Source organism: Xyrauchen texanus, chromosome 1, assembly GCF_025860055.1.
Source record: "Xyrauchen texanus isolate HMW12.3.18 chromosome 1, RBS_HiC_50CHRs, whole genome shotgun sequence".
NCBI classification, from domain to species: domain Eukaryota; kingdom Metazoa; phylum Chordata; class Actinopteri; order Cypriniformes; family Catostomidae; genus Xyrauchen; species Xyrauchen texanus.
In genome coordinates this window covers 16,612,545-16,634,132 of record NC_068276.1, presented here as the reverse complement: position 1 = coordinate 16,634,132, position 21,588 = coordinate 16,612,545, and the positions used below count along the sequence as shown (strand labels likewise).

Sequence of the window (21,588 nt, the reverse complement as noted above, 5' to 3'; positions counted from 1 at the left end):
GGGTTCTTGGTCACCTCCATGACTAAGGCACTTCTTCCCCAATCGCTCAGTTTGGCCAGGTGGCCAGCTCTAGGAAGAGTTCTGGTGGTTCCAAACTTCTTCAATTTATGGATGATGGAGGTCACTGTGCTCACTGGGACCTTCAATGCTGCAGAATTTTTTCTGTACCCTTCCCCAGATCTGTGCCTCAGACAACAGACAATTCCTTGGACTTCATGGCTTGGTTTGTGCTCTGACATGCACTGTTAACTGTGGGACCTTATATAGACAGGTGTGTGCCTTTCCAAATCATGTCCAATCAACTGAATTTATCACAGGTGGACTCCAATCAAGTTGTAGAAACATCTCAAGGATGATCAGTGGAAACAGGATACACCTGAGCTCAATTTTGAGTGTCATGGCAAAGGCTGTGAATACTTATGTACATGTAATTTTTATTTTTTAATTTTTAATAAATTTGCAATGATTTGAAACAAACTTCTTTCACGTTGTCATTATGGGGTATTGTTTGTAGAATTTTGAGTAAAATAATGAATTTAATCAATTTTAGAATAAGGCTGTAACATAATAAAATGTGGAAAAAGTGAAGTGCTGTGAATACTATCTGTATGCACTGTATGTCATAACTGTATCCAGCTGAACACTGCGCTACAGAATAATGGTACAACATATCAAAAACATCTAAACTAACTTCAGTGTTTATAGATTACATTATTATTCCACTAATGACAAAAGGAATATGACCTAAGAACAAGTTTTATTTTCTTGACTTCAAATGAGTAGGAATTAAACCTATTCATCAGAATTAGTAGTTTCTTATTTCTGTATTTCTATTTAATGGTAAAACCATGCTAAGCATTATCTCTGCATGACATCAATATTCAGAACAGTAGATGGAAAGTCTGTATGTCATTTTAATGTTCCAGAAAGCTTCAAGCTGAGTCAAACGAGTGTTTTATTTAGCAAGAACACATGTGTTCTTGTGGCCTGACTGTAAAAAATATATTTTTTTTTAACCAAGACCAACAGTGTTTCATCAGCACCATTGTGGTCACAAGACTTAGCTCTTTGGTTAAAATGAAAGTCTAGTTGTTTAAACCATTATTCAAATATAACTTTTATTGTGTGAAAGTATTTAAAGGGGTAGTTCACACATAAATGACAATTTTCTCATGATTTACCCTCCTGGCATCCCAGATGTGAATGACTTTCTGCACAGTAGGGGGCGATAAGCTTTAAGACTGTGAATCACCAAAAACAGAAGAAGAAGAATGGGAAAGTGAAACTGAAGTGGAGATTGACTGGGCAGGGAGGATAATTTATAGTAAAAAAATGACTTAAATATTGAACTATTTCTCACACACGTCTAGCTTCAGAAGACATGGATTTAACCACTGGAGTCATATGGATTACTTTTTGTAATCCTTATGTGGTTTTTGGAGCTTCAGAATTTTGGCACCCATTCACTTGCATTGTATGGACCTACAGAGCTGAAATATCATTTTAAAAAGTCCTCCACATCTGGGATGGCATGAGGGTGAGTACATGATGAGAGAATTTTCCTTTTTGGGTGAACAATCCGTTTAAGTTTGCTTGAACATAAACAGACAGCCAGCCGCTGCAATCTTATAAGCATACCTGCTAAAACCGGTCTTGCTGTGAGTCGAACCAGCTTCACATATGATGCCCCTGGCACTGAAATATCTTCATCCTTCTCCTCATTCTCATTTTCATTTTCTTTCCCTTCGTCCTCATTGTCCGGCTGTTTTGGAACAGGTCTGGCCTGTAAGCAAAATCATTATCATCATTATTCTGATCCATGAAACAAACAGAAAAAATTTGAAGACATTTTGCAACTGTTCTCACCTGCTCTGGTAGGTGTAAAATGGTGTGGGAAGTTTCAGGGTATTCGGAGAGAGCTTTGAAACCATGGCTTGCAACCTCTTGGTCCTGACACCACCATTGAAGAAAAAAAAAAAGCTTTAAATATTACTGTTCACTCATGCCGTTAAAAAATAAAATTTCATTATTTACTAATTCAAAATGTCAGTACTTACCTGACTAAGAGCATAGCCCCATAAAACATTGACTGCCTCATTTGTGAACTTCTGTATCATAAAATACATAAAGCATGAGGTCATTCATCACTTATAGTCCTATAAAAGTCATTACAAAAATAATTAATTTAGATTTCATGATTCCTTTTTTTTTCTCAATGTTCCTAGTCTTACTGTAACCAACAGTGCACATTGTAAAAAAAAAATAGTACTTGTAATTTTTCAACAAATTATAGCAACTTGCACTTCCTTTTCTGCTGAGTTCACTTAGGACACAGGCAATTAGAAAATGTTGTAAAATATTTTTCCTTTTTTAGAAACTGACATTCAGGTATGGAAGTCCTGCCCAACATTTTCTTATTGAATATTTTTTTTTTATAAAAACATTATGTTACAGTGGTGAAATGGGTTTCACGTTGACTTTATCTATGAATTCATACACTTCCACAAAATGTCAAGAAACATCTAGTAATCCAGCAGAGCTCACAGAAACTGAGGATGGTTCTCATACCTCATATTCTTCTGTTTTGACATTCAAAGCAGGTACCAATGCCAGCAGTTCGGCAGTGACATTTAGAACCAGGGGTCTGGTATCACAGCACAACTTAGGAGAGAGAGCTTTCCATGTAGAGCTGATATCAACTACCTATACAGAAAAGAGACAAGAATGTTTCATTAGAAATCATTATCATTTCAGCCTCTTCACAATATAAGATGCTATATTTACAATAATACAGAGGTCAGCATTGAACAGAAAGATCCAAATCTGCAGATGTTGAAGAAAAAAAAACAGGAAATAAAGGTTAAATCTTGGTCTCAGATGGCACACCCACAAACCATCTAATCAATATTGCACACAAAAATTGCTTCCAAAAATTCTTAAGATCCAGTTTGACTGACTGGCTTTACACGGTTTCTGAAAACAGGCACACGGGTTTATATCATTCCATAGAGAAACAGTCTTGTTTACAAAGGTTACATGCTACTATAATTTCAGAGGAAAAGCTAATTACTGAATATGCCAAAGCGCAAAGGTTTATGACACAGAGTCTTTTAAAGAAATATGATTTTTAGTTCAGTCATTAAACTCTACCTGGTGCAGCTGATAGGACTTTTGAACATGTAATCTGCCAATCAACAAGGGAGTCCCTTTGTCTAACATTTCAATTGCAAGTAAACCGGTTTTACTGTAGCACACTACAACAGTTTTCTCGCTGAAACCCTCCTCCTCCCCAGCACTACCTGTCTAGATCTGCATCAAGAGGATTGTATGCATGTCTAATTGTGCAGCAGCAGCATGTCCTACATGCTCAATGCAGCATGTCTTATGTATATTTAATTGTCTAGCAGCAGCCGCATCATCATTTCTTATATGCTTGAAACAGCCGTGTGTATGTTTTTAATATTAATGTCTTCGTACATCCTCCTCCGCAGCAGTCATTTTTGTTAGTGATTCTAGTCAAAGTAATTCTAGTCAGACAAGACTAAACCTACTAACTTGTGATATCTGTTATAATACCCTTTTCCATTTACCATTTTTCAGAAATAGTAACCATTCATGAAGACAACTGCCATTATTTGAATGCGCTGCCACTTTGTTGCATGCAGGTCAATCATTGCGGTATCACTGATTACAACGTCAAATAATAAATGAACTGTGGTTAGTCAATTTTCATGTCATAAAAAAATGACTAAGTGGCCAGTTCTAGGCCAGAATAAGTTGCAAAGTGGACTGGACCAAACTTCATGCTGATGGTAGAGTCTATATGTGAGACTCTGTGAGACTATTAATAATGGGACTATTAGGATACATAAAGACAGAGCACTCTGACCTCAGCTCTACAGAGCTCCAGTAAGCCCTGCAGTGCCAGAGCAACAGGGGTGGCTTGATCCTTCCTGGTGAACTGTGTCAGTGTGTCAGTGATGGCGGCCAGCATGTCTCCTCCATGCTGGTATGGCCTGGAACAACATGTAAACCATTAGGGAACGAAGAGGAATGAATGTGACCACACAAGTGCAGCAATGTTAAGGGATTTTGGAAAATAAAATTTTGAAGGTGAAGTCACTGAGGTCTTTAGCCCAATCTTTCAGTACAAAACAGTAGTGGACTTGTGTCCTATTAGAATTAAGTAGCACATCAAATCCAAAATGAATTTCAGTTAAATGAATGACAAAGGCAGATTTAACACCAATAGACAACAGTGTGGGTGAAACAGACCTCTCCCTGCAGATGTCCCTGACACAGGCCGCCCTAGCCAAAATCTGCTCCCACTGAGTCTCTTTTCCAATGACCACAGAGGATCTTTCAAGCTGCGACATCAGTCTCTGCAGGTCTGGATACACACGGTCCTATACCAAATGACAAAAGCCTCAGATATGTCCTAGGAAATAGCTTCAAGTTTTAAGGTTAAAATATGATGCATAATTGCCATTATAGTAGGGATGGGTATCAGCACTGATTTCCCAAATCAGTTAGATTCTGATTCAAAAAGACTGATTTGATTGAATTCGGTATTAATTCAGTTTGGGATATTTTAGTTACAAGGTCAATTTTGCTTAAATACAAATCACATCGTAGTATTCTGTAAAAGGGCTTAATACAAACTGAGGTAACCAATACACTGCATTACATTTTTAAAACTAGCTTCAGGGTGGCAGCACTCGCCACTGTTTAATCAGATGATCAAAATATAATTAAAAATATAAAAAAGTTTCATGGAAAGAAACAAGCAGAAACTGCACAAAGCTACTTATAATTGAATGATACAAATCTTCACAGATCCACTGGGAAAAACAAAACGGATATATTTATAAAGTATAGAAAGAAAACAGCAATCTTGGGATTTGGAGACTCAATAACATATCAGATCAAATCATTAATTAATTAAGCTATTTTCACCCAGTAGTAAATTATAGCTACTATTGCTATTTTATCTATTTTATAAATAGCTATATCACGTATCCTCATAAATGCATTATTACTTATGTTGAAACCCTTTTTGTGTTAGTACTACAAGTACATATTTAATAGGTGAATAACAGAATAAAATAAATTATCATTAAAAAAAGGTAATACAGTATCTCACAAAAGTGAGTACACCCCTCACATTTTTGTAAATATTTGATTATATCTTTTCTATCTTTTCATGTGACAACACTGAAGAAATGACACTTTGCTACAATGTAAAGTAGTGAGTGTACAGCTTGTATAACAGTGTACATTTGCTGTCCCCTCAAAATAACTCAACACGCAGCCATTAATGTCTAAACCGCTGACAACAAAAGTGAGTACACCACTAAGTGAAAATGTCCAAATTGGTCCCAATTAGCCATTTTCCCTCCCCGGTGTCATGTGACTCGTTAGTGTTACAAGGTCTCAGGTGTGAATGGGGAGCAGGTGTGTTCAATTTGGTGTCATCACTCTCACACTCCCTCAAACTGGTCACTGGAAGTTCAACATGGCACCTCATGGCAAAGAACTCTGAGGATCTGAAAAAAAGAATTGTTGCTCTACATAAAGATGGCCTAGGCTATAAGAAGATTGCCAAGACCCTGACACTGAGGTGCAGCATGGTGGCCAAAACCATACAGCAGTTTAACAGGACAGGTTCCACTCAGAACAGGCCTTGCCATGGTCGACCAAAGAAGTTGAGTGCACATGCTCAGCGTCATATCCAGAGGTTGTCTTTGGGAAATAGACGTATGAGTGCTGCCAGCATTGCTGCAGAGGTTGAAGGGGTGGGGAGTCAGCCTGTCAGTGCTCAGACCATACGCCGCACACTGCATCAAATTGGTCTGCATGGCTGTCGTCCCAGAAGGAAGCCTCTTCTAAAGATGATGCACAAGAAAGCCCGCAAACAGATTGCTGAAGACAAGCAGACTAAGGACATGGATTACTGGAAACATGTCCTGTGGTCTGATGAGACCAAGATAAACTTATTTGATTCAGATGGTGTCGAGCGTGTGTGGCGGAAACCAGGTGAGGAGTACAAAGACAAGTGTGTCTTGCCTACAGTCAAGCATGGTGGTGGGAGTGTCGTGGTCTGGGGCTGCATGAGTGCTGCCGGCACTGGGGAGCTACAGTTCATTGAGGGAACAATGAATGCCAACATGTACTGTGACATACTGAAGCAGAGCATGATCCTCTCCCTTCGGAGACTGGGCCGCAGGGCAGTATTCCAGCATGATAACGACCCCAAACACACCTCCAAGACGACCACTGCCTTGCTAAAGAAGCTGAGGGTGAAGGTGATGGACTGGCCAAGCATGGCTCCATACCTAAACACTATTGAGCATCTGTGTGGCATCCTCAAACGGAAGGTGGAGGAGCACAAGATCTCTAACATCCACCAGTTCAGTGATGTCCTCATAAAAGGAGTTAAAGCAGTGCTGGAAAATAATGGTGACCACACAAAATATTGACACTTTGGGCCCAATTTGGACATTTTCACTTAGGGGTGTACTCACTTTTGTTGCCAGCGGTTTAGACATTAATGGCTGTGTGTTGAGTTATTTTGAGGGGACAGGAAATTTACACCGTTATACAAGCTGTACACTCACTGCATTACATTGCAGCAAAGTGTCATTTCTTCAGTGTTTTCACATGAAAAGATATAATCAAATATTTACAAAAATGTGAGGGGTGTACTCACTTTTGTGAGAAACTGTACATATACAGATAAATGCACAAATATCACTCAAGTCTTTATGGTATGTGTTGGTCTAGTGGTATAGACTCTTGCCGGTGAGCAGTCCAAGGTATGTAAATGTACTGAACTAGAGCTAGAATTGATGGGGTCAGATCACCATTCCGGATCATTCAGGCCCAATTTACCTCTTGACTATAATGTAGCATAGCCTGTAAAATAGCTGCAATACTCTATTACGTTACACTATAACACTGATTTAACAGCTGATTAATTTTTAACATAAAATCATTATGAAAAATAATTAACAAACATTTAGAATCTATGCATGTTTTTAAAGATCTAACAAAACATGACGAGAATGAATGGTCAATGAGAACAACACCTGTTTTTGCCATAAAAGAGCTAAAAGCCGCAGAGCCACAGGCCTCAGTCTGGGTAAACTGCCCAAAGTCTGAAGTATATGAAGAACCTGTGGAATACAGAACTGAGAGGACAGAAATCCGTCAGGACAAAGGCAAAGGACACATCCACCTAATGCTGAAACATTTATGAAAAGGACTGCATATATGCACGTGCAATTTCAAAATAATTAAGTTAAGCCTTTGCTTTTATGCTTTTAATGCTTTGGCTGTGACCTGCAGGCTAGCAACTGTGATTTTAATAGGTACTGCAATGTAAAGCATTATAAAGACAACATAAATGGACCACAAATTGTCACCTATATTCTAAGGTTGAATGCAATAAGATCGCATGTCTAACCAATAAAAAAAAAAAAAAGAAAATACATCAGCAAAAATACAACAGCCTCATCTCTCGCACACACCCATATTTTATGCTTAATGGCAGTGCATGCTCATTATGCAAGCTAAAGAACACATTTTTGTTGATCTGGCATTTCACCAGCAAGCAAAATGTTAGAAAAGTACACACTAGGCATACAAGACTAATGAATAATATCTAATATGAGCAGCAACAATAAATAACTATGGCACAGACAATGGCCAGGTTAATGGCTGGCGTTGCATATATTGCAGGTGAGCTGTTGCCATGGCAACAGTAGCAGCAAAACATCCAAATCTATTTGGATGGACTACAGAATATTCATATTTCTGGATTCTGTGTTGGCCACTGAGCCGTTATACACATGGTGCTGCTTTCTTAATGTACCTACAAACAACTTAACTTTTTATTGTAATTTAATAACAGTAAGTAATCAATAATTTGCAAATCAATATAGGAATACTTTAGAACGACCACCCCCCCCCCACCTTTGGCAGGTGGTTTTGCAACGTCATGTTCTTTCTTAAGATCGAAAAGACGAGATATACACTGAATAGATCCAAGGGAAAGTTTGATGTGGTGTGGCATCCTTTTATTTCATTTGTAGAACGGTTGACCTTGCCTCTTGATTCTGAATAATGGGTATTGTGCTGTAAATAACTAGATAACTACTCTGTGGACTCTAATTGTCTGTTTATGTATTTTATATATTTATATTTTATTTTATTTATTTATTTATTTTATTTCCTTTTATTTACTTATTATTATTATTATTACTATTTCCATTTGTGTTACATTGTTGCTTTCTCCCATACATTCCTGTCTGGTCAATTTTGACAAGTAAGGGAAGAACCAGTTGTGACTACTCGCCTCCTAACTTTCTGGATGTAACAAAGCTTTAAATAGTTTTTTGTACATCTACGATTAAAATTTGACCTAAAAATATTTCACATTTTATAAAATGTAGCCCCTAGTAACCATATACTGTTCTCTACTTTCCCCACCTACATCACTGGGTACTGCATCTTTCCACAAATTGCAGACATTCCTCTCAAAAGGGCGTTTTGCACACATGCACGAATCCACACACCCAAACACATGCAGAGAGGTTTTTTTTTTTCAACCTGATCGCAATCAATTTCCGTGACCATGGCAACATTTTTCCAATCCAAAAGTATGTGCTTAATTACAGCTTTGCTGCAACTTCCCAGTGAAATGTCCAGTAGGGGGCACCAAAAACGAGTAAAATTATGTTGTTATCAAAGTAGGTATTTATGTTGAATTTTGAGTAAAATGTAACTTGGAACCTAACCTAAAAGCACATGAGAGGTGAACAAAACAGACATCCTTACCTTACCTTAACTAACAACTAAACATCACCGATAGTGATTTAAAGCAAATGTGACAACAAATTAAGCAACCAAATAATTGTGTCCCTTTAATAACACTTCCATCAGCTTGCATGCTTGACTGGGCTGTTGTCATCGATTTCAATGTTCTATATCATTTGTTAGTGAGTTTAATTCACACATTAAATAGATTGTTCATCTTGTTCATGATATGATGCATTGACCACTCTACCCTGCAGAATGTTCAGTATTAGAGGCAAAGCAAATGATTCCTTTTCAAAAGAGAATGATATCTTTGTTTTACTAGCAATATACAGTATATCATCTGTGATCAGATTTTCTAAAGCTATGGCCAGTTGTGCAACCAACCAATAATGTTGGAATGACAGCAGCAGTAACGCCCACTAGCGACACAGAGTTCACAGACTAGCAACATCTAGCAACAAAATCTCTGACAATGTGTACAGGGCTTAGAGTAAAAGTGTTTCGTTATCATAACATAGCAGTTAACAAAATGCCTCTTACCTTGTGTGTTCCCAGTCTTGGCACAGTGTAGAGAACAGAGTGAGACAACGCTGAATCAGACACTCTGCCCAGTTTAAACATAAGGACAGGAAGTAGACCTGGCACCTAGAGGTTATTGGAAGGGGGGGTTAGCAAAGCATAAAAGAGAAAGGCTTAGCCATTAACTCATCAGGGCCTAATCAATAAGATCCTACATAAAAACATTTAAATACACTAAATGGCCCCAGTTTACCAAGATCTCAAATAACAGGTGCTAATTTGCTTGTGCAATCGATGAAATTGCGTGTGCGCATTATGGGCGTTTTGAGGGTGATTTACAAAGAAAAATTGCTCAAATAACTACAAGTACTCAAATACTTTCAAGTTTGCACATGTTTTTAAGCATGCAAACCTTTAGTAAATTGGGGCCCAACTCTGTAAAAACAAGCACAATTTCTACTATGGATGTTACACCATTTCATTAAACACAAAGAATCATCAATAAAGAGCAGTTGAGAGAACAGGAATGAATCACAATCAGCTGCTCAAGGGGTATTCCTAATATCCTTAAAGGATTAGTTCACCTTGATGCCATCCCAGACGTGTCTTTCTTCAGCAGAACGCAAATTAAGATTTGTAGAAAAATGTTGCCTTATAATGCAAGTAAATGGTGCCATCAGGCTGCTGGCTATTTGAAGGTCCAAAAGGCATATTTAGGCAGCAGTAAAGTAATCCACATGACTCCAGTCGATCAATTAATGTCTTCTGAAGCAAATCGATAGGTCTGTGTAAGAAACAAATCGATAATTAAAACTTTTTTAACTTTACATCATTGCTTCCGGCCAGCAGTGGGATACTCTTTGAAATGAACTAACTCTCACGTGAAGTTCATTCCTCTGTTGTATACAAAGCGCGCTCTTCCAACTTCTGCGTAAATGCACCATAGCACTTACGATACTGATGCGTCAACTGCTGGCAGGAAAAGTTTTTCTTTTATTAATAAAGTTTAATGATCGATTTGTTTCTTATACCAACCTATCAGTTTTCTTCAGAAGACATTAATTGATTGACTGGAGTCGTGTGGATTACTTTTATGCGGCCTAAATATGCCTTTTGGACCTTCAAATAGCCAGCAGCCTGATAGCACCCGTTTACTTATAAGTCAACATTTTTCTAAAAATCTTAATTTGTGTTCTGCTGAAGAAAGACAGTCATACACATCTGGGATGGCATCAGGGTAGGTGAATAATGAGAGAATTTTCATTTTTGGGTGAACTAATCCTTTAAACTGGGAAGAGATGTCCAAATTAGATAATTTACAATGGAGGAAAAATGCAATAGCAGGACCCATGAACACCACATTTTCAAAACTGTCAAAAAGCAAGACACCTACAGATCCCCCAAAAGCTTTAAGTCACACTTAGACATGTATGAAAGAAATTGCATTGAATGGTATCAGAGCAAGAAAGAAAGAAAACTTGTAACAAATCAGCGTCAAATCAGTGCCGTGTTGAAGAATTGACCATGCACACAGAGCATAGAGAAGAACGGGCTACAAAGGTCAGAAAATAAAGAGGCTAAAACAACAGATAATCAACAAAATCACCCATGACTGGCTACCAAAAAATTGGACAGGACCCATAACGTAACGAGACAGGTTCTGTTAGAGCTCATCACAGCGAGGGGCTGATGGAGGAGGGGTACATTCTTATTCTTCTCGCCCACCTCATTCAGGCTTCTGTTAAACCGAGCAAGACTGTCACAAGTTATCCATCTCATGCTCGGGTGAGGAACGCCAAAGAACCCTCTGCTTTGAAGTTCATTCCAAAAGTTGCCTCAATGCCTTCCAATCGTCTGACTAACAACCTGTCTCTTTCTTACTCTTTATTTTCTCAAGCTGTTTTCTACAGCATAAACACTGCTTCTATTATACTAAAACACTGGCCCAAGGCCAGTGTTTCCCTAACTGAAGGAAAACAAAAATGAAAGGTGCACTTGACTGAGGCAGAGCTGAGAGGCTACAGTGAGCCAAATGACTGACAAATAGTGAACTCCGAACCATGTGAAGGACAAGAAACTTCCGTGACTTGAAAACGGAGCACAACTGGAGGACTGTGGTACATGCCCAAGAGCTGCATTTACTAATGTATGTGACATCAAATGAAATGCTTTGCAGTGATTGAAGGGGTCTGCTGGTTTATATCAAGAGTCTCTTGCTCCTAGAAAGTGCTGACTGCTCACATTTCCACAATCCATCACGCTGCCAACGCTGTGCATAAATGAGTAACCAATAAAACTGTGCCCAGACTCATCCAGGACTTTTTTTTAAAAAGATAGATTTTATTCGAGAGACTGATGATGGCTTCTAAAGGCATCTGTGCATGGTTTACTGCCTCTTTTCATGCAAATTCGCCATGACTCACTTGGAAATGGTGCTTAAAGAAGAGTGTAAAAAGCCATCCTAGGGACTTAAGGCATCTTTAATTCCTTACTGTTTAGTGCTCCTTAGGGCAGGTATCCCAGTTACTATTGCTCAAAATTAGCATTAGGGATCTGAACAAAACCCTAACCCCAAGAATTAAACTTTGTCACGTAACTCGTCCCGTGCCGTTTGTGCCTTTGGACAACTCAAATTGTGTGGGTTGTTGTGGAGAGGTAAGCTATTACTTCTCTAAGTGATCAGACTTACAATTTTCACCTGGTAGATGAAAAAATAAATTTCCATAGGTTAAACACTGAAGGAAAGATCCAGGCCATATCTAGGGACCAGAACACAATAGACACTTAAGTTGGGGGTTGGTTCTTTTGTCTTAAATTAGCAAGCACCCACAACACCATTGCAAAACCATCTAGCAACACTTTAACAACCACCTATAAGCTTTGCACCAGCAAGCACCATTCACATTTTATAATGTTACTTAAGAGGATGAAAAAACAAATATCTCAGGAGAGATACATCTGGAAATATCAAGCCTAAATTGTAATTTAAACAGATTTGGTGACACTTTACAATAAAGTTCTATTCGATTAACATTAGTAAATGCAGTATGTACTAACAATAAACAATATGAATAAAAGTATTTATTAATCTTGTTTAATGTCAATATTATTTCATGGAAATAAAATTGTTCATCATTTGTTCAAGTTAGTTCACAATACAAAAACGAATGTTAAATGTACAAAACGTATAAATACATACATATATATAAAAAAATATATATTTTTTGTAAAAATTACATTTGTATTTATTTATTTATTTTTTTTAAAAATTGTATAATATGATGTTTATTTTGTAGTTCAAGTAAACCAATGTTAAGAAATAAAACAATGTTACCATGGATTCTACTATATAAAAAAACTGAAAATAGTAAAGAGCACAGCCCTCTGAATCCAGCACAACCTCTGACCTCCAGAGCAAGCCAATTAACAGCCTTAACGAACGGACACAACAGAGAGGAAGGCAAATCAGCGCATGAGTGCGATGGAAAGAGTGGGAGAGAGGGAAACACGACGATTGAAAAAAAAAAAAAAAGAGCAGTTACAGATAGATTATATTAGAAACAAGAAAATAAAGAACGAGAAAATGTATAAAATAAGAGATTTCAGTTGTAATTAGTGGTGCTTAAAAAGGTAAGCATCACCATCTCTAAAGATTATACTTAAAGGAATAAGCTCAATTGACAACATTTGCTTAATTTGTATTTAAAATGGTAATATATATATATATACATTAAATAACACAAAAGATAATATGTAGAATGTGCGAGACTGATCTTTCTTACAGAGTGAATGGTTACTGAGACTGAACAGTCACTGAATCTCTTCAATTGTGTTCAAAGTAAATGATGATAGAATTTGGTTGAACTTTCCATTTAAACCTCAAGACCAGCACTAAAGGAACTGTACTGTGGTCATCCAACAACAAATCTAGTGATGATACACACAGATTCACTGTCCTGAGCATTGTAACACATAACACAAAAGAAAAGATAAAAAAAGACATAATACATTTGTGGGTGAAAAATACATTGCTCACATAGTAAAAAGAAAAAAAAACATATACATATATACATATATATACAGGTGAAACTCGAAAAATTAGAATATCGTGCAAAAGTTCATTAATTTCAGTAATTCAACTTAAAAGGTGAAACGAATATATTATATAGACTCATTACAAGCAAAGTAAGATATTTCAAGCCTTTATTTGATATAATTTTGATGATTATGGCTTACAGCTTATGAAAAGCCCAAATTCAGAATCTCAGAAAATTAGAATATTACATGAAATCAATAAAAAAAGGATTTTAAATACAGAAATGTCGGCCCTCTGAAAAGTATAATCATGCATATGTACTCAGTACTTGGTTTGGGCCCCTTTGCATTAATTACTGCCTCAATGCGGCGTGGCATGGATGCTATCAGCCTGCGGCACTGCTGAGGTGTTATGGAAGACCAAGATGCTTCAATAGCAGCCTTCAGCTCTTCTGCATTGTTTGGTCTCATGTCTCTCATCTTTCTCTTGGCAATGCCCCATAGATTCTCTATGGGGTTCAGGTCAGGCGAGTTTGCTGGCCAATCAAGCACAGTAATACCATGGTCACTGAACCAGGTTTTGGTACTTTTGGCAGTGTGGGCAGGTGCCAAGTCCTGCTGGAAAATGAAGTCAGCATCTCCATAAAGCTTGTCTGCTGAAGGAAGCATGAAGTGCTCTAAAATGTCCCGGTAGACGGCTGCGTTGACTCTGGACTTAATAAAGCACAGTGGACCAACACCAGCCGATGACATGGCTCCCCAAACCAACACAGACTGTGGAAACTTCACACTGGACTTCAAACATCTTGGATTGTGTGCCTCTCCATTCTTCCTCCAGACTCTGGGACCTTGGTTTCCAAATGAGATGCAAAATTTGCTCTCATCAGAAAAGAGGACTTTGGACCACTGAGCAACAGACCAGTTCTTTTTTTCTTTAGCCCAGGTAAGACGTTTGAAGCCCATGTCCAGGACCCGTCTGTGTGTGGTGGCTCTTGATGCAGTAACTCCAGCCTCAGTCCACTCCTTGTGAAGCTCCCCCACACATTTGAATGGCCTTTTCCTGACAATCCTCTCCAGGCTACGGTCATCCCTGCTGCTTGTGCACCTTTTTCTTCCACACTTTTCCCTTCCACTTAACTTTCTATTAATGTGCTTTGATACAGCACTTTGAGAACATCCAACTTCTTTTGCAATTACCTTTTGAGGCTTTCCCTCCTTGTAGAGGGTGTCAATGATGGTTTTCTGCACAACTGTCAGGTCAGCAGTCTTCCCCATGATTGTGAATTCAACTGAACCAGACTGAGAGACCATTTAAAGGCTCAGGAACCCTTTGCAGGTGTTTAGCTGATTAGAGTGTGACACTTTGAGCCTACAATACTGAACCTTTTCACAATATTCTAATTTTCTGAGATTCTGAATTTGGGGTTTTCATAAGCTGTAAGGCATAATCATCAAAATTATATCAAATAAAGGCTTGAAATATCTTACTTTGCTTGTAATGAGTCTATATAATATATTCGTTTCACCATTTAAGTTGAATTACTGAAATTAATGAACTTTTGCACGATATTCTAATTTTTCGAGTTTCACCTGTATATATAAAATATACCCTCCTGGGACCTTAAATTTTTTATTTGATTTATAATTAATAGCTCCTAATAAACATACAAAAAATAAAATAAAATAAGAATTCTAGAGCAAATAGTTTTCCTACAAATGTATGTCCACATATTTAGACAGCAGGAATAAGTTGTGACATTTTAAATAGTACCAAGCTACAGAAAGTCAGATTTTTTTTTCTATTTTTATCAAATTGTTTATTATGTTTCCAGGAGAGTTGGTTATTCATGTTTTTGAGACTTTACAGACATTAAAGCTGATTTTCTGTAAAGCTGCTTTGGAACGATGTGTATTTGGAAAAGCACAATTAAAAAAAACTATACAGATAAAAATGATTTAACTTGAATTGACATTTATGTTAAAATGTTTATTGTTTTTTATATTTAGCAAAAATATTTTGTAAATGTTTGACTCTCTTTGTACTGTCAAACAAACAAGTGATAGCCAGTGCTGAAGAATTTTACCAATCAGAAAATAACTTAATTAATTCTGATTCAAAATAATGGCCAGCATCATCAAATCACTGCCAACCATGTTAAAATACAATTATACATTATGAATTCTGAATACATTGTAATGTACTGATTACCATTGTCCTATGTCTGTCAAACACGTAGAGTGATCCAAACATTATCTGTTGCCTGAAACTACACTTAAGGTTAGATGTTAGGAGTGAATGCACTTTTCTGGATATCAAATCTATTGTGTGCTGTCTGTCTGCACTGGTCTCAGTGCAGTTGGAAATGCAACATATTTTCCTCCTAACTCCATATAAAGCCTCTAAAAGCATTTTTTTTTCTCTCAATGTGAATATGCACAGTAAATATAGGATTTCTAATGGAAAAAGTAGCGCTATTGTCCACTATTGTAGTCATCGTGTTTAACAGCGTGCCGTTTCACCATAAATCACTCACATTTTTCAAATGGCATATCAAATGAAACTAGAGACTAATCTTTTGACTGAAACAGGTTTCAATGTAAAAACTTAGAGCTTTCTTACCAGATGTAGTTTTGTTGGCATTTTTCCTACGAAAAACTCTGCTGTGATCAGCGCCATGTTGTTTTGTCACATGAATCCATGCGTCAAAAGTGCTGCATTGAACTCCATATGAAAAGCACGTCTTGTTTTGTGTTAATGATGACAGCACTAATATATACAGTATATGTACTGTAATAGGCAGGGGATTTCTAATTCCCAGTATGCTTTGCATGGCACTCAATTAGAAAGTAAATGTTCAAATTAAGTGTTATTTTATGTGTCTTTAAAGGGGAAGACTTGTTAGAGATTCAGGTTTTTTTGTGTTGAGATTTAAAATAGCTGATGTTATGTTGGAGTTTTTTGGGGATACCATCATGGTGAAGAATGGAACTTGAGCTTATTTTGAGGACATGCTCAATATTGCTTTGCTCATTAAGCAATTGTGATACTTATCATAGCATTATGTTTCCCATTATTTTGCATTTAGCATGCTAGCCTTCAATGTACTAGCTAGTTTATAACAGAAAGTGATCAATTTGAGTTAATTTAACATGTCTAATTTAGTTGGGTTTACTTAGTTCAATTAGATTTCATATACATTAAATATTTAAGTCGATATTTAATGTTGATAGCAACATTTCATTCAATATAGTTGTACATAAAATTATGACAGCATTAAAAAATAGAGTTTGGTATTCTGACCATTTCTGTTCTGTTGTCTGGATGATTTGTCCTGGTGGACTGCAGACATTTAGTTTTCTTCAGAACAGACTGCTGGAACTCCAAGTGACTGGAATAGTGACATTTATGAGAGCCATGACAAGACTCCCAAAGCACGACATAATAAGTAGAGTGAGTGCAATGGAAAAATAACCATTATGGCACAAGGCAGGGGACTTCATTGGCACTGTGATAATAGTGGGCGATTGGAAGCATAAGGGAACAGCCAAGGCCAAGGATGATGAGAATGCTTCTGTAAAGACATCTGTGAGTTTGTGAGCTGCATTCCTTGATGCATTTAATACATAATTACTATTTTAAAATTTTCATGCCAATGATGTCAATGACATCAAACACATTGGTTATTGACTAGTGATCGATCCATTGCGCTGCGCCAGGTTTGAATGTATGCAAGCGTAAATTAGATATAACAACTAATAACATAATGATAACTAAAATGAATAGTTAACGCAGATTTGAGTGGTGAATGAGCTTTTAACATTTAGTCAGGTTCTCTGATAGGAGCATATCCAGAATTATCAATGACATGCTTGCCGTTATAGTCACTAACAGTTGACACATATTCCTCAATATGTCTCCATAACCTCCATCAATAGCACATCTGTATGTTTAAAACAGTCCTGCAAGGTTGAGTTCCCTTCCTCGGGTCATAGAGTACATTTGATTTTCTTGGTTACAAATTTGTTTGCCTCAATGACTTTGTGAGTCATTCATGAGTGCTTTAATGAATGTAAGTGGGGAGGTCAGGTCACAGTATCTGTACTATGATACACCTTCATTTAGCTAAAGTAATTACTGCTCTAGTTTCTAAGGCTGCTCGTGTTGCCTAGTAACACTGACATTTGGATAATGGAAGCATAGAATAAGAAGGAAATTTATTTTCTAATTTTGTTTTTATTTTCAAATGTCTGTTGTTCAAGGAATGATGTAATATGGTTAAAGAGATAAAATAAAAAATCTGTCATCATTTTCTAATCCTTGTTGTTTCAAACTTGTATGACTATCTTTCTTCAGTTGAACACAAAAAGAGTTATTAAGCAGAATGTTGGGGACTGAGTCATATTTTTTTCTTCCATATAATGAAAGTGAATAGTGACTGAGGTGACATTCTGTCTAACATCACATTTTCTGTTCAATGGAAGAAAGTTACAAGGTTTGTAACAACATGAAGTTGAGTACATAATGACAGAATTTCCATATTTGGGTTACCTAGACAATCCCCCTACTAGCCCAGATCTTTAACCAGTAGGTTAAACCACCTCCTACTACATACTACAGAATTACAATACAGCAGACATACAGCACTAAACAATGATCTAGAGTCTGGACCTTTACCTTTGCAGGATCGCTCTCAGCAATGTTGGCAGCTGCGTCCAGCGCTAACCTACAGAGGTCCCCGTGACTGCTGACAATAAGGTGTGAGACCAGAAGACAAACAGTATCTGGGACGTGCTCGCAGACAGAGAGTGAAGACTGGAGGGAGTGAAGCCATTCCACAGCAGACATGGTGTCCATGGAAATTCGGTGTAGGACACTGGTGGCCACCTGAAGTTCACTGTACCATGTGCTGAAAGGCAAAGTCAGTTGTGTGGAGTTCTGTAGAGGCAAAGAAAGGGATGATGAATGAATACTCAGCATTTCTTGAATATAAAGTGGGCATAAAACTCATTTGGACACCTAAAGGAATAGTTCACCCAAAAATGTATCTCATCATTTACTCACCCTCATGCCATCCCACATGCATGACTTTCTTTCTTCTACAGAACACAAAAGAAGATTTTTAGAAGAATATCTCACCTCTGTAGTTCCTTACAATGCAAGTGAATAGTGGCCAGAACTTTGAAGCTCCAAAAAGTACATAAATGCAGCATAAAAGTAATCCATAAGACTCCAGTGGTTAAATCCATGTCTTCAGAAGTGAAATGATAGGTGTGAGTGAGAAACAAATCAATATTTAAGTCCTTTTTTACTATAAATTTTACTATAAATTCTTTGCCCAGTAGGTGGTGTGATATGCACACAAAATGTGAATCTCTAAAAAAAAACAAAAGAAGAACATGAAAGTGAAAGTGGAGATTTATAGTAAAAAAGGACATATATGTTGATATGTTTCTTACCCACACTTATCTTATCACTTCTAAAGACATGGATTTAACCACTGTGGTCATATGGATTACTTTTATGCTGCCTTTATTGTATTTGCTTTTGATGCATAACATTTTGGTGCCCATTCACTGGCATTGTGAAGGCCAATAGAGCAGAAATATTATTCTAAAAATGTTTGTGCTCAGCAGAAGAAAATAAAATGTCATGACTGTGAGTAAATGAATACATTTTTGGGTAAACTATTCCCTTAAAGTCACTCATAAAAATGTATTTAACTGCATTAAGGTGCGTATACACTGCCAGCGACTTTGTCGCTCAGGTCGCCAGTGGCTGGCGGTGAAGTCGCTAGTGGGTGTTCCCAGTATTGGTTGCCTAGTAACGTTTATAAATGACATTCACGGATGCCATTCCATTGCTGTTGACAGCAAATCTCTTTTCTTGCCACTAAAAACAAACATTTTGGAGGGAAAAGACTAAATATAAATGGAATCAGTACATAAAATGCTTTATATCAAAGATGAATGAGAAACAAGGCGTGCTGTTTGCCATAGCGGCTGTTTATCTGCGGCGAAAATGCAAATGCCAGTCTGTCTGGGTCCATAAAATCCCCGCGATCTCAGATACACCTTTCCACGCAGTATTTTTCTTAAAAATGTCCTTGAACATGGAAGAGACATATCATAGGGCACTGGACAATTTCTAACAGCAAGAATTAGCCTTTCATCCATCTTTCCGTTACTGCAGGAGCTGAGAGAGAGAGAGAAGGATCACATGAGCTCTCCCGTCGTCTCTCCTATTGGCTGTCGCTTCCGTTAGTCGCTCCAAAGTTGAACTTTTCTCAACTTTGTCGCGTCGCTGGACACGCCCACATCTAGCGCCAACGGTCGCGACAGCTCGTGTCGCCGGAAGTCACTGTGCTCGCATTGAAAATGAATGGTATTGAGTCGCTGTCGAGCGCGATGTCGCTGGCAGTGTGTACGCACCTTTAGGTAGCAAAACCTCAAACCAAGTGGCATTCTCCACCATTTTTACAGTTACTTTTTACTTTTATCAACTGGTGTCAAAGAGATTTTAGTGGTTGTCTGAAGTCAGTTCAAACATTCAAATATTTTTAATTGTGTATTACTGTAGGTGTCGAGATTTTTTGGGTCACTGTATTTTTCAGGAGAATGGCAAGACAATAAGATGCGTCACCTCTTTTCGAACGGAAGGTTCTCTCTGGACCATCTGCAACAGTGAATTGGCCAGTTTAAGGTTCTTCATGTGTATTTGGGTTTCTGTTAGAGCCTCCATTAGGGTGGAGCATGACAGCACCTGCAACAAGGGCATCACCAGCAGAGATGCGCCCCAGGGAGGGGATATCTCCGGTGGGACAATCTTCACAGCTAAGACAGGTGGAAAGACAAGTCCACAAAATTCAATGTAATGATTCTGAGTTGATAAAATTCAATTTAATACTGAATTGATATTGATATTGTTAAAGATATTGATAATATACAATATATGAATACAGTATAATAAATCATTTTTCACTAGACTTTAAAATGTTTTCAGGCGCTTGCCCATGCAAAAACTGACACATGTCAATGCAATGTCTATGATTTCATAGTTTCATAGTCTGCTGGGCGGAAGTTGTCTGATTGCCTGATGCAGTAAATGTAATAGCACACATCTCTTTAAAAAGGTATCTTCCATGTCTGGCTGGGTAAAATGGTCTTGCGGCCGTTCCCAACCCTCGTCTCTGTGATAATTTTAATTCTGACAAGTCTGTGTTTTTCCTCACATAACCTCTTTGAAATTTCAGAGCACATTACCTGCTGATATTCAGCTAAATCAAAGGTCCTCTGAGAAATCTCATCCGGTCTGAATGTGAATATCTGCGATGGCTGATATTGAATTATCAAAATGTTTCTCCTCGTGTTTTTCTACCTACATGAACTAATGTTAAGATTGTACTTTTGCACGGCAATCTTCAACCTGCTACACACCTTTCAATATGAATTTAGATTTTTTGCCATCTGATGAATAAATAAGAAAAGACAATCAACAAGGAAACTCCTGAGACTGGCTCCTGTAATATCAGTTTCAGGTAAGATACTCCCCTTAGCTCAATTACACGTTATTATTAGATACTTCACTGATAAGTCTCGTTTATTTCAGTAGGTTTATTATAAGCAGCCACTTCTATAAACTAATGAGAAGTTTATTTTAATAGGGCTTTTATAATAGCAATGTGTCATGTGTAATTAAATTGAATAAATGAATAATGGTTTAAAATGATATGTAACTTTAATTTAAACAGATACCATTTTTGGAGTGATTATGGAGTGTTCAAGTGGGGAGAGGGGTTTGTACCGAGCTCTAGGAGGGCAGTTTGCTGAGAGGTGGAGGCTTTTAGCAGGAGCAGGGAGATTCCCATAACCACTTGCTCAGATGGGATGTCCTACAGTAAGACAAAGAAGTCAAACAACGGGCTGAAGCAGATGAGTCTCTAGATGCTAGATGAAAATTACTTTAGGGCAAAATTAGAAATGTTTTCAGGTCATGTCAATAGTGATCAACACTGAACCGGAGGGAAACAATCTTAATCTTTTTTTGTTAAAATAAACAATTTATGCAAATACTCAATAATTAGGTTGAACAGGGATTACCGTTTTACAAGCTGTCAATGCAAATAATCCAGTAGCAAACACAAATCACCTCTCACTAAATTTACATTTATTCATTTAGCAAATACTTTTCTCCAAATTAACTAACAAATGAGGAAT

At 37.4% G+C, this 21,588-nt stretch overlaps 1 protein-coding gene across 1 annotated transcript in view; it reads right to left on the bottom strand.

The window, feature by feature from the left end:
* The window catches only part of LOC127651565 (focadhesin-like), a 77,185-nt gene that overhangs the window by 34,133 nt on the left and 21,464 nt on the right, over positions 1 to 21,588 (bottom strand). The window contains exons 9-19 of the mRNA XM_052137466.1: positions 21,176 to 21,263; positions 20,015 to 20,205; positions 18,050 to 18,310; positions 9,361 to 9,465; positions 7,089 to 7,190; positions 4,276 to 4,406; positions 3,890 to 4,016; positions 2,569 to 2,703; positions 2,058 to 2,108; positions 1,867 to 1,950; positions 1,639 to 1,783 (exon numbers count right to left, since the gene is read on the bottom strand). Of these exons, the coding sequence (XP_051993426.1) occupies positions 1,639 to 1,783; positions 1,867 to 1,950; positions 2,058 to 2,108; positions 2,569 to 2,703; positions 3,890 to 4,016; positions 4,276 to 4,406; positions 7,089 to 7,190; positions 9,361 to 9,465; positions 18,050 to 18,310; positions 20,015 to 20,205; positions 21,176 to 21,263 (1,420 nt within the window). The remainder of the gene's footprint in view (positions 1 to 1,638; positions 1,784 to 1,866; positions 1,951 to 2,057; positions 2,109 to 2,568; positions 2,704 to 3,889; positions 4,017 to 4,275; positions 4,407 to 7,088; positions 7,191 to 9,360; positions 9,466 to 18,049; positions 18,311 to 20,014; positions 20,206 to 21,175; positions 21,264 to 21,588) is intronic.